The 13,867-nt window shown below is 39.2% G+C and overlaps 1 protein-coding gene across 20 annotated transcripts in view; it reads left to right on the forward strand.

Moving 5' to 3' along the window:
• Positions 1-13,867, forward strand: part of PLCH2 (phospholipase C eta 2) — a 122,020-nt gene that overhangs the window by 83,447 nt on the left and 24,706 nt on the right. For all 20 annotated transcript variants that reach the window (XM_040587462.1, XM_040587444.1, XM_040587448.1 and 17 more), the window contains 7 exons: positions 479-649; positions 3,489-3,582; positions 7,248-7,451; positions 8,511-8,631; positions 10,587-10,758; positions 11,009-11,116; positions 13,616-13,774. In XM_040587462.1, the coding sequence (XP_040443396.1) occupies positions 479-649; positions 3,489-3,582; positions 7,248-7,451; positions 8,511-8,631; positions 10,587-10,758; positions 11,009-11,116; positions 13,616-13,774 (1,029 nt within the window). The remainder of the gene's footprint in view (positions 1-478; positions 650-3,488; positions 3,583-7,247; positions 7,452-8,510; positions 8,632-10,586; positions 10,759-11,008; positions 11,117-13,615; positions 13,775-13,867) is intronic.

Consider the following 13,867-nt stretch of genomic DNA (forward strand, 5'->3'; position numbering starts at 1 on the left):
GGCCGTGGATTTAACAGTTATCCTCCCAAATCCCGGATATAAAATTAATTTCAAGATTACTTGGCTTCTAATGATCTCAAGAAAATATGAATGGGTAATTCTGCCAGACATATGCATGTTCTGTTCTATGTTGCAGGGTAGACTGTCTTACTTCATTGCCATAGGTAGAAGAAATGCTTCAAGCAGAGTTCCCTGTGGAATAATAAAGACCTTAAAAGTTGTTTCTTGGCTCACACACCAATGCATACATTTAAGAGGTTCAAAGGGGAAAGCTGTGCAGAGCATTCATGACAAGCATCAGCCTGATAAATCAGTCTTTTCTAGCAGGCTGTACAGCGAGTAGCCACGTCAGGCAGTATCAACCTGCATTTAATTTCAGTGTTGCTTTATTCTCATGCAGGTGTTTGTTTTTCTAAAGTTTGTCTAGGCTATTGCTGAGCAATTGGGTATCTCATTGTTTTATTTCTGTGTAATGCAGGAGGCTGACACGGATGATAACCAGGGCACATTGGGCTTTGATGAGTTCTGCGCATTCTATAAGATGATGTCAACACGGCGTGATTTGTACCTGCTAATGCTCACATACAGCAACCACAAAGACTACCTAGATACAGATGACCTGAGACGCTTTCTGGAAATTGAACAGAAGGTAGGTCCAAGCCAGGAAAAGACTTCCAGTCTGCATGCCTTTGTTTGCCACTGGGGATGCATTGCCTTTTGAAAGGAGTGGGAAATTTGTTGTCATATGTATGAAAAATAGATGAGTAGATGCCACGTGAATTTCATATTGTAGGCTTGCATGACTATTTGTGGAATCTTCTTGCTTTCACTACATCTTTTTTTCTGTAGGCTCTTTTGTTATGCCCCTAAATATAGTCTCTCTAGTTTCTTTCTTTTTCATGTGCTCTCTTAGGGCAATTCCATCAGTATCTGTATTTTCCCAGTATTCAGTACGCTGGTGAAAAAGGTGGTGTTTCTGTCTCTGCTTTTGACTTAGCACATAGTCCATAGTCCCTGATGAGACACTGAATTACTTGGTCACACTATCTCAGTTTGTAAAGTGGAAGATTATGTCTGAAAAGCTGTTGAGAGGATTATTAATGTCTGAGAAAGTATTGTGAGGATGTATAGAAATATTTATTAAGTTGCTTCTTAGTGCTTTAACTCTGTTGCTGAAGTGGGTGTTAAAAGATTATTTTCCCATTTTGCTGACCTGAAACAGGTGAAGTATTTTTGTCTGACAAGCCAGGTAATGTTTATATGCACTGTATAATAATATGGGGCAGGGGTGGTGGTGGCAGGGGTCAGTAGATAATGATGAGCATGATACTTAATGTTGCTTATGAATCTGAGACAAACAGCTCTTCAGAGATGTTAATTTATAGCTTTATAAGCTTTGTCATACAGGTATTGAAGTGCACCTATACCTTGTGCTTACAGTTGTTTAGACCCATTCAGCAAAATACCAGCAAACTATGTGCTGAGTTGCGGTACATGCTATCCAGTTGTGTTACGGGATTTAACAACGGGGCTAGCCTACATCAGTCACGTTAGAAATTTTGTCCATCAGTCACTTGTGCACACTGAAGTTACAGAAGTCCACTTTCTGACAGTTCATATGTGTTTTCATGAAAAAAGGAAACTAGTGTTGATATATTCTTATTGTTTAATGGTGAAGGAGAAAAGCTTTTTTATCTCTGTGTGTATGATGCACCATGTACATGCCCACTGCTCTGCCTCCTCTGTCACTGACTTGAACCTTTATGGCATTAGGACTCTTTGTAACCGAGCTGCCTGGAAGCCTAACACTTTTACTCGTATCCCAAATACTTCTTGCTCAGAACAAGTTTGGGTGTTTCTGGTACATGGTAATTTGGCAGGCCAGAAAACAGCAAGGCATCGAGTATCTGTACTATGAGGACAGTTGCCTGGAGAGGTGGTGCAGCCTCCATCCTTGGAGATTTCGAGGACCAGACTAGATAACACCCTAAGCTAACTGACGTGACCTTGTATGAGTAAGATTTTGGGCTGGATGACTTCCCGAGGTCCCTGAGTGATCCTATGATCTTTCATTTAGAGACTTGTGGAAGATTCTGAAGTGAGGGAAAATAGTTGGATAGCAAGATGCAGTCAATGCAGGAACAAATGTGTTGACTCATCTTTGCCTTTTTCCTCTCATGATCTCTTTTGAAGCTCCATGCCTGTAAGTCATACCTCTCCATCAGTTTCAAATGTTGTCTAAGAAATGAATGAACACAAAAAGCCACCTCTCTGGCAGTTGTCTTTTTAGTGGGGTATGTTTCCATTTCATTGGTCAATTGATCCTCCAGATGGTGAGAGGAAAATGAACACTTGCCACAGGACACAAATGAGCTCAGCTAATCACTGACATGGACAACTCATGCCTGTGGGGCTTCTCTCCCTTGCCTAGTGCTGCCCTTTCTCATACAGTATGCAGGGAAAACAAATGTTCATTCTGTGCATTTGAAGCTGTACCAGAAAAACCTTCTGTTGCTCCAGAGCTTTATCTTTTGAACCTAGCAAACCTATAATGTATGGGAAAATAAAGGGATAGGGTTTTTTCCTTCCTTCTATTTTACTTTTATGTATTAGGTTTTAATTTACACCCAGAAAAGGCATTGGATCTGGTAGCAGATATGCTGGTGGTTTCATTTCCCTCCAGAGCAAAGATTCCATGTTGCCAAAACAGTCGTCAGCAAGGTTTGCTTTACTGGAAGTCCCCAGTGGTGGTGACAAGGGCTGTATTTTCATGTGTCGTGTGCAGCATCTAATGGAAAGGATTTCCAGGACCACACAGGACAGGAATATTAAATAATAGCAGGGATAATAATTAGAGGGTAAATCAACAGTAAACATCAGGAATATTAAATAATAGTGTTAAAACTGAATTATGAAAACACTGCAAGGTCAAAAAAGCTACAGCTTGTCATAAATGACCCTTTTTTTATAAACAACAACTTTTACAAACATGTATTTCCCATTGTACTCCCTAAAGAACATTCTGAGAGCATTATGTCCTAATTCTCTGTTACCCTGCCACTAATTGGTTTTGCTGTCTGCTGCATAAAGATGAGCCATTTTCTTGTTTTATTTTAAAGTAAAACCCCTTTGATAATGCAAACTAATCCTTTAATCCTACAAGAGAAGAAATCCCATTGGTTTGTGACAAAGCTTGTTCTGTTTGGATGCTCTGTGTGCCTAATAACGCCCTAACCAGATTTGACCTACAAAGCGGAGCTCGGTCTATCGGCTGTGATCCGGCAGCTGCCAATAGGGCAAACTTTTCACAAAGCACTGAGTTCTTATCAGACCTGACACTGATTGACAGGAGTGATCATCTCGTTGGGTAACTGGAAATCGTTAGTACCATTATGGGTAATCTGGCCAGTTGTTAAACTGTACACAGGGAAAAGAGCTAAGAGAGGCTGTGATTACTAGGTAACACTTCATTTTTGCTACTTTTACAGATGACGAATGTGACTAAAGAACACTGCCTGGAAATCATCAGCAAGTTTGAACCATGCCTGGAGAACAAGAAGGAGGGAGCTCTGGGGATTGATGGTGAGCTGGCTGGTGTAGCTTATGTAGGAAAAAGGCAAATGTTTAAATGTTTATGAGAATATTGCATTTGTTTGCACAGTATATAGTCATAGAATTGTCTTGTTGTATGGATTATGCTGTTCAGTAGGGTTTGCTTTTGTTGGGTTTTTTTTTATTATTATTATTATTTTTTTATTATCTGTTATTTGCTGAGGGACCTAAAGGGAAATTGCTACTCTTTGGAATTTTTTTTTTTTAAAAGGTGTATGTCATGATGAAGCAGTGGTCATTGAAGGTCAGCTGGAGCTGGATGTGTCTTTATTTGTGCTTTTGGAAAATACAGTAGAATTTAGTGGCATCATTCCTGCAGGTATTTTTGGAAATCCTTTAAGTTTTAATAAAAGGAGCGATCTCATCCGAAGTAAATGTGTGAAGTGGGATGACAGATGAAATTTGTCTAGAAGCATGCTTTCCTGACCTCTGCTGCTAAAGCTTTCGCTCTGAATATAATGATGCTTGTACCATCATGAGGGTAGCTGTTATTTTGAGGGAGGACTGATTCTAAATGCTTTCCCCTAAATAGTAAATCTTCTGCCAGATCTTATTGACTCCAAGGACAGAGTACATTCCTCAGGAATTAGATTCTGTGCAAAAGATCCAGGACCCTTTGAAAATCAGTCTTGTCCATTTCTGTGGGTTTGTTGTCATAGTGAAAAGTGGCAAAATATAAGTTCAGTTTGGTTTACTGCATGAGAAGTAGGTAGTTTCTCATATATTGTGTAAGGTGGATATGTTTCTTTTTTTATTTTTTTCAAGAAATGATGGTTTCTTAGGATGGATTCAGGTCTGTTCTAATTTCAGACTAAATTTTCCATTAATTTTAAAGCTTATACTGATGCCAAGTGAATGTAGCAGTTGACATATTCATGGTTTTATTTTCTGGTGCTTTATAGTCAGTGGCAGTCACATAAATAATGAATAATCAGGTTCATTATCATGCTTTCCTCATAGCTAGAAAAGTAAGTAGGCTTTTCAAACTGTAGTTTTCCATACTGGAAAGAAAAACTTTTAAAAAACTAGCCTGACCTATAGAATTGCTTTGCCTAAGAATGGATGACAAAACCGTTGAGAGTTTATGGGTTAGGATTAGAGTGCAGTCCAATATCTCCTGATCAGGAGGAAGTAGGAGATGAGGTTGTTTTGAGACAACTGGAAAAATCTTCATGTTAGCAGGCTCTGCTCCTTATGGGAGACTTTAGCCTCTCTGGTATTTTGCTAGAAGTGCAGCCGAACAGAACATATCTAATCTAGAGCTTCACTAATGCAGGAGATTCCTGGAGCATGTTGATGACAACATCTGAGCAGAGGTGACTGAGGCGCTGACAAGGGGCACGCTGCTGGATTTGGCTACTGACAAAGAAAAAAGACCTCCTTAGAAAACATAGATGTCTATCTGCATACGTATACATGTATGCACATCCCTGTGCACATGCACACACAGAGAAGTTACTCGTTTCTTGTCTTTATATGTAGTTCAGACTTTAGATCCCTCTTGTCTTCCAGAAAATAAATGGAGTGTTGCCTAGAGAGACTGAAGTTCAACAGCTATGGAAACTGAAGCTGTATGTTTATTCGTCAAATTGATAAAGCCCATCAAGAGCATCCTGCCCACACTTAAGAAGCACTTCAGTAGTAGTAAAATAGTAGTACAATGTTTTCTGCCCACTCATATTTGTTCATGTGTCTGTCTTGCCTCACGTCCTCAGCTGTGATGGCTTTTCTCGTGAAGCACCTTGGACTGGCCCTTGATGTTTAGCTCATTGAACATAGTCTTGCCCTCTTACCTTCCTCTGTTGATCAAAATAAAACGCAGTGTCAGTACATTTTTCCCCAGTGTGTAAATACTGGAGATCTACCGTACACACTGCCAACAGTATCTTGATTATGTTGTATTTCTTCATCCTAGGGCTGATTGATCCAGTTAGTGTGAACTCCTTATAACAATTTTGATAATATATTTTAACAATTGCTTAAAGTTGCTTAAGCAAACAGTGGCGTTGTTTCAGAGGCTGCCCTAACAGTGGTGTGTGGGATTAATGTTGTAGCAGCTGATTGGTTTGTAGTAAGAAGAAATTATTAACTTGTCAGGAATGATTAGCTCCATGTTTGCTGTCAAATACTGTGCCCTATCAGTTTTTCATGGTATCTCCTCTGACTTGGTTAGTAATTTTTTATTTTTTTTTAACTTCAGCTGTATTACTTGTTTGCTAGTTGATCATGATATATGCTTCAAGAGACTCAAATATTAGGCTAGACTGATGTTCCCTAGCACTGTTTCCTAGTGTATTGTTTGGAAAGTCTTGGCTGCTATTTGTATTTATCATCTCTTTTCCTTTAATAAAACTTCCATCAACACAAAATGTAAAGCCTATAAGAACCATCATAATGGTGACAATTTATCTTAAATTCTATTCAAGCTCAATTTTTCTGTGTTCTGTAGACCAATATTCTGAGACTGATTTTGAGAACTGGAGTTATTTTGCCTTGTGTAGCTTTAGTGAAACAAAGCACCAGAAACAAAGACCAGCAACAGTCACAGAAAGTGCATTAAGACCTTTAGAAGTTTGGCAGTATTTTTATAGAGGCACTGTTTTATTTATGGAATAATAAGTGAAATGGCAGAATTAAAAGTCTTGAAGTAGAGACCTTTTGAATAAAGGCATCATTGCTGTCAGCAGCTGTTAAAGCCAGGATGTGGATGGAAATCTTAGTCTTTCATCCATGCTGAATGAAAAGAATTTTGAGGGGACGAGATGGAAGTTACAGTTTTTAATGTTAGTCTGCCTTGTGAATGTGTCTGTATATGTGCACAAATTTATACTGGTGATCTGAGAGCAGAAAGTTCATACACAGATAAAAGATACAACTTGCTAAAACTTTGCTTCTGAGCAAGAGTGATGATTGCAATACAGAAACTGTCTGCATGATTTGAAAGCATCCCATTACTTTGGAAAATGTATTCTTCTGGTAGCATCACTGAAAGTACTACAGATAATTGATTTTTTTGGTGTCAAACCTGGAGTGAACTTCAGTCACATAAAGTGACAGTAATGCAGTACTGCAGGTCTCTCCCATCCACAAGTATGCTTGCACATGCGAGGTCATATCAAAATTAGAGACTGTTGCTTGTACAAGCTAATGCGTGTTGATGTTCTTCTGGTATTTTCAGGAGAAATAGAGGAGAGTATCTCCCTTGCTTCAAACTGTTGGGTCACTAGGAACTGTCTCTAGGCAGTACAATACCGTATATCTTTCAACTCATTTCACTGAGGAGCAATGCCAGGATATTACCGCAGATCTCTGGAGGTTTTTATGTGCCATGCGACCAACATAGTCTTTTGACAGAGATTATAAGCTTAAAATGTCAGGTTTGATTTGAACAGATATTTTTTTCAGGAAAGACAGAGCAGGAAGACATACAAAGCAGCAAGAAATTTCTTGAAAGCCATAATCACAATTGGTCATTGAGACAGTTGGGATGCAGTGGTGCTGTTTATTTATTTATCTTACTTATATGTTCATGAATGTGTTAGTGAATGTAGGGATGCATTTTTAGGCTGATTTTAGGAAGGCTACAGCAACAAAAAGGACAGAACTGTATTATTTATAGTATTGTTTGTTTACAGGTTTCACCAATTACATGCGGAGTCCATCAGGGGACATATTCAACCCAGAACACTACCAAGTGAATCAGGACATGAGTTATCCTTTGAGTCACTATTTCATTACCTCTTCACATAATACCTACCTCATGGGAGATCAGCTGATGTCCCAGTCTAGGGTGGACATGTATGCATGGGTGCTACAATCTGGCTGTCGGTGCGTAGAAGGTAAAGATCAAACAGGAACCGTCAGTAGGCTCCATAGTTTTGTTTCTTCTCTGTAAAGGAAGACTCATGACTTCTGCAGAAGACATGGTAATTGGGTAGAGGAAAAAGCCTAGTAAAACGGTGTCTTCCCTTCATAAAGAACAACAAAATAATATTGCTGTATAATGGACAAATTTTCTTGAGCATGGAAGTAAGGCAGGCATTTGAAGAGTAGTGTTGTTGGTACTGAAGAAAAAAATTGTAAAACTATTTTTGTAGAGAGGATACTAACATTCAGTAGAATGAATGTTGTATCTACTTTCTAGCCAAGTGTATGGCAACCAAACTGGCAAGTGTGCTACACGTAAGAGGAAAGCTGATATTTCTGATAGGGGAAGTAGGGTTCTGTTATGTGAAATGTTGACGGTCTCTGCAGTGACCAGGAAGTCCTTATGTGAAGTCCCTTCTGATGTTTGTAGTGCCTTTCTGAGACACTACCTGTTTTGTAATCTTCCTTAATATCCTGACCATCAACATGTTTTCACGATTTTCCAGAAGGTCAATATTAGTTTGCTCAGGTTAGATTGTGGACATGCCAATGGACCCTTCAGAAGAATAATGCATTTCATGTATGTGAACGTTCATGTACGTTCAATTATAAGGTTAGGCAAATTCCAAGGTCTAGAGCTGTCTAGGTCTTGGCTTTGCTTGTAGTGTGAGAAAGCTGAGGTTCTCTGCTTTCAAGTTCAGCAGTAGCATAATGAAAGTAGTACCATGCTCCTGTCACGATACTCCTCAGCACTTGTTAAAAGGACATCTTTTTTGGTTGGGGCTTTCTCAAACAATGGGAACAGTCATCTGTACACAGTGGGATGTCAAGGCCAGGACGTTTCTGCAGAGGAAGGATGTTCAGCACTGTGAGGAGGGAGGTAGAGATGAAGGGTGGGAATGAATCTGTACCTGCTTTGCTGGGTCATGGCTGGCTGGGTTGCTGAGGGAGTTGCAGGGCTTCATAGTCTTCCACAGATGGTGGCCCCAGGTGGTACTTGTCTGATGGGTGTCATTGTTTCTGCTCTACAGTTGACTGCTGGGATGGGCCAGACGGTGAACCAATTGTCCACCATGGATACACTTTGACTTCCAAAATTCTCTTCAAAGATGTGATTGAAACTATCAACAAATATGCCTTCATCAAGAATGAGTACGTATACAGTCTGCCAACTTTTGAGTCTCAGGGCTATAAACTGGGGTGTTCCCTGCCATCCTCATGAAGGCACTTAAGTGAAAATCTAACCTGTTCCTGCATATGCCAGACGAATTTGGAGTTGTTTTCTGTGGGGACAAAGCCTTCAGAAAGAAAAAACAAGGCCGAACTGACTGAGCAGGGGCACTCTGCACACAGTTGTGGGGCTGTCTCTATCCCATTTGTAGAAGATCAGAGGATCAACATGTTTTGACAGTGACTGTTTTTAGTGAATGGCTAGCAGTTTCACCACGTGTCCCGCTCCCTCTGGATGTCCGTGTACTCCAGTGATGCCAAAGTTACACTTGGTTGCTCCAGGGGCAGGAAGCAAGTCAGGCAGCAAAAGAATACACAGAGACAGTAGCTCAATTGTGGAGAAAGCAGACTGTTCAGGAGAAAGAGTTTATTTTCCCTACCTGTACATAGCTCAGGAAAACAGAGAATTATACAGTGGGAAGTTTCATATACCTTGGCAGTACATTCCTCCTCCTGAGAGTCAAAATGTATGTGTCAACGTATTATTTTTTTAAGATAAATTAATATATCTCTGTAAAAATTTTCCAGTAGCTTCTCCAAAGCAGTCATCTGCCTTCGTTAATAGAGCTAAACTTGCACTGAAATTTCAGCCCAGGTAAGCTTACTGTGAGCCTGACATTTTTTTAATTTACCTGAAGACATGGTAAAAAAATTAAAGGAAATCTGGCCAGCAGAATATATGGCAATGCTTATGAAACTGTTGCAATTCTTAAAAGCTTCACAGAAAGGTTAACTGGGAACATGTTACAACTTATTTGGGGTGGGTTTTTTTCCTGCTAGGTGTCGATGCTCAGTCAGAGTTCGGTACTGAACAAAGCATATTTTAGATTTGCAGGGGCTTTCTTTCCCAGGATAGGCTGAGGCATAGCTGTCGGTAGGCTGCAAATTCAGCTAAGGAGCTAGCTTCAGGCAAAGCCAGGAATTTAACTGTAGTCATCAGCTTGGAAAGCTTTGTCCTGCAGGCATTGTCTGGCTGAAAGCCTCATTTTTCCTAATGAGGAGCTAATGAGGGCCAGATGTCAGGATTGACATCTTTTTATTCATAACTGGGTGTTAATTAATGAATCCCTTATATTTCAGCTGTACAAAACTGCACCGTATACTGGCTTTTGTGCTTATCCTAAAAGTGCATCATCTCAAAACAGAAATCCATCCTCAGTGTGCTTTTATATGGCACAGACCATACTGGAATCGATGTTTCACAAATCTTACCTTGATGCCTTTCAAGCCACCAGGCATTGTGATTTCTTGGCCTCGGCCTGGAGAATCAATATTAAATGACAACAATAAAACTAAATCTAGAAATAATACTTACTGTCTTTGTAGAAGAGACTTTATCTGCAGGCTTGTTAGTTTGATACTGCTCTGTTACTAGCTAGAAAAGTTTTCCTGGAATAGCTAACACAAGTTTATCACTTGGCTGTTGGAATTGGGAAGGTAAAGACAAAGCCCCTTTGGGGATCTTTTCAGTTCTTGGTACCTTCATTACTTTCCCTCTCAGAGTATAAAAGGGCTGAAGCACAGAAGGGAAAGGAAGTTTTAGGTTTTCCTTATGGATGGCTTGCTAGGATCTCTGTGTTAGGAAGTGGAGGTCAGGACTGGGTAGTGTAGGAAGGCGGAAAGTGTGCTCTGGAAGAAAATGCATAAATCAGATTGCAGAATTTTAATTATTCTGTTGCAGTCAAAAAATCAACCATTCAGTCTGGAGTAAGTAGTGGGATATCAATCCTGTGCCCACACTGATTTATCTAACCCCTGTGGATTTCATTGGTGGTGATGTCTGTTACAGGAATGGCTGAGACAGTAATAACCCTTATTCTTTTAATGCTATAAAAGCTAAATTTGCAGTTGATGATACTTGCTTATGTCTCTGCCAGGTACCCTGTCATCTTGTCAATTGAGAACCATTGCAGTGTCATTCAGCAGAAGAAGATGGCTCAGTACCTTACAGAAATCCTGGGAGACAAACTGGATCTGTCTTCTGTGCACAATGATGATTCTACCAAGCTCCCTTCACCAGCAAGTCTTAAAGGAAAGATACTGGTTAAGGTAAAAACCTGCTTCATCTGTTCTATCCGTCTTTTTGTTTGTAATGATGATGATTTCTGCGTGGTTATTGCTTCTACCCTAACTTAAATAATTTTACAGAAAGTCTTTAAGAACCTAAACAAGGATGATTGCCTTCTCAATCAACAAGAACCTGTTGCACAGTTTGATTAATTTTTCTTTTATTTTTTTTCAGATGTGTAATAGCAATAGCTGCATGGTAAGCTGCCTGTGTAATCATTTTATCTTCTAGGGGAAGAAACTTCCAGCCAACATCAGTGACGATGCAGAGGAAGGTGAAGTTTCTGATGAGGACAGTGCTGATGAGATTGATGATGACTGTAAACTGATGAACGGAGATGTAAGTTATGTGTCCGTTTGAATGTAAATATATGTTAAGTTTTCCCATCCCAGTGAGAAAAAACCTTATATGAATTCTCTGTATTGTGAATGTGGTCAAATCTTTGCGGTTTGTCACAAGTCTTCTAGGTTCTAAACCTTCATGGGGATAGATTTGACAAAAGTGCATGCTAAGCAGCACCAGTTCTAGTGGTTGTGTTTCAAGTTTGGAGGTTTGTGTCTTTTAATATTTTAAATAGTGGTATCTCATGATTCTTTATTGCATTGTAGTGTTCTTCCCCTCAAATGCAAAAAAAGAAAAGAAAAAATCTGCTTATGTCAAATTGTGGTCATTGTTACCGAGCTTCCCTTTGGATTGCTGAATGCTGGGTTTAGTCGATTTTTACTGTAAGGTGATGTTAAAAAAGGGAGAATATTTTAATCTCCACTTGCTTCAGTCTGAAAATCCCTTATTTCTTTGTCCTTTTTAAAAGCTAATTTTTTTGTCACTTTAATCTTCTGGCAACTGACATTGCATCTTATAGAAACACTGTAAAATACACAGCAAAACTATTTAATAACATAAACTAGCTTGCCTTGGAGAGAGATTGCATTTTCAATCCTGTCTCCCTCAGGCTATTTCCTCATTTTGTGTTATGGATTTGATCCTTTTCATCTAAGACCAAAAGAGACACTTCTTTATGAATAAGTCTACCAAAGGGAAAAAGAATTCCTTTGGGTTTTTTAAATTATTGTGTTATAGCTTATCACTTTTCAGTATTTTAAAGCTGAGATCTGTGATGTTTTAATACTTCATGGGTTTTAGACACTTTCTTGTTAAATTATGCAGCTGTTCAAAGCCAGTGTTCATACAGTTGAGTCCAGCAGGCTCTCTACCTGTGTAAGGTCAGACCTGGTATCAAGGCATAACCCTTTACAACAGGGAGAAAATGAGTTGAAAGCCAAACTGAAAGCTTTCACAACCCACTTAGGGGCTACCTATGAAGGTGACCATACAGGGAAAGTACAACTACGCAAACTGAATAAAATGAGAATTGGACATTTGTTGAAACGACACTGTGATCCATGAAGTTCACTCGGCTTGTTTTCCCGTGTTTTCAAGTTCTTTTGCCTGTGTCCCAGGTATGGCAGACTGTTTCCAATATCCAAAGGGAAAAAGACAGGTGATTTGACAACTCTGCTGAAATCAGAGGCACCGTGTTACTTAAGATCCTGATTTTCCAAGTTTTCCAGAAAATTTCTAGACTTAAAGATGGTTTGTTTTGAGAGGATCCTAGTCCAGATACTTGAACAAGCAGAAATGTTAGCAGGTCTCATTGCTAGAAATTACTTTGCCATGATTCTTTTCAACTTAGCCCACACATATGCTATTTATAAAGAGATGTCAAATAATGTTTTTCTTCCATTAAATAGATCGAGAAATTAATGCTAATAAGAAAAGTGTCATCTTTCATAACAAAATTAGGTAATAACATGTTATGGCTGGGTGTAACATTCTCACTAAAGGCTCAGTAGACATTACTTTGCTGACCTTGTTGTCTTTGTTACGAACAGTTCACTTTGCTGTGAGGTTTACGGATGCTTTAAATCCAGATTTGTTAAATTTTGCTTGCTTTCTAAGTGAAATTTTGAAGAGCTCAGGAGATCATAGCTTGTTTCACGACAAATTTAACTGGGAATTCTTAAGGCCTACTGAGAAAATACAATCTGTCACTCTTAAAAGACCTGGGATTATGGGTTTATGCCTCATGGATGAAAAACAAAACTGGATTTCTCTTTTTGTTTCCCCCACATGGGCTATGATGTACATGGAAGGAAGGAACAGGAGCTGTTTTACATTTTGCCCTTGAACTGCTGAAATCAAGATTCCCAAGCTTCTCCCATTCCACCCAGTAGAATCTTGCATCTATGGTAGCTGCAGAGTCAACCTTGACATAGCATGGGAATGCTGCTCATCAGCCCCAATGTGTGAGAGAGATGCTGTATACTCAGTTTCCAGATATGTACCTATTACTATTAAATTTTTGTGTAGAATGGCTTATTGGACAGCACAATGGAGTAGATCAGATTTTTTACTAAATATGTACTGCAAAAACATAGCATATGCTAATCCAGTTCATTATGAGGAGTCATCAGCAATAACTATGTTAGCACATCCTTGGCTTGTGAAAGATACTGCATCTGAATAGCTCTGCTAACGGTCAGTCTTGGTTTAATTAGAACTGCTGTAATTAGTTTGACTCTCCCATCACTTCAGACAATCTGTTTACACTGTAGATCTAACAGCTCAGCTACTTCAGGGCCTCATATGCTTCCATATCTTAAAGTCTGAAACCGAGCTGCAGGTAACTACTTCACATTATGCAAATGAACAACCTTTTTTATTATTATTATTTTTTACTTCTTCTTCTTGCATATAACATTTTAATTTCCAATAATCCTGGCTGGAATTACGAAGACTTTTTCATCACTACCTAGTTTAATGATTCTGTTTTGCTAGGCATCTGCTAATAGGAAAAGAGTGGAGAATATAGCAAAGAAGAAACTTGACTCACTGATAAAAGAATCCAAGATCCGTGACTGTGAAGATCCAAACAATTTTGCAGTTACTGCTCTACCATCATCAGGAAAGGCTGGTCTAAAATCAGATAGTAAGAAGGTGAGCACGTTTGATTGTACTTCACTTACACACACACACATTCCCCCACCCCAGTCCCAACCTGGTTGTTGTTTTGTTTGTCTCTGTAGCTAA

This window comes from Falco naumanni, chromosome 3, assembly GCF_017639655.2.
Source record: "Falco naumanni isolate bFalNau1 chromosome 3, bFalNau1.pat, whole genome shotgun sequence".
NCBI lineage: Eukaryota > Metazoa > Chordata > Aves > Falconiformes > Falconidae > Falco > Falco naumanni.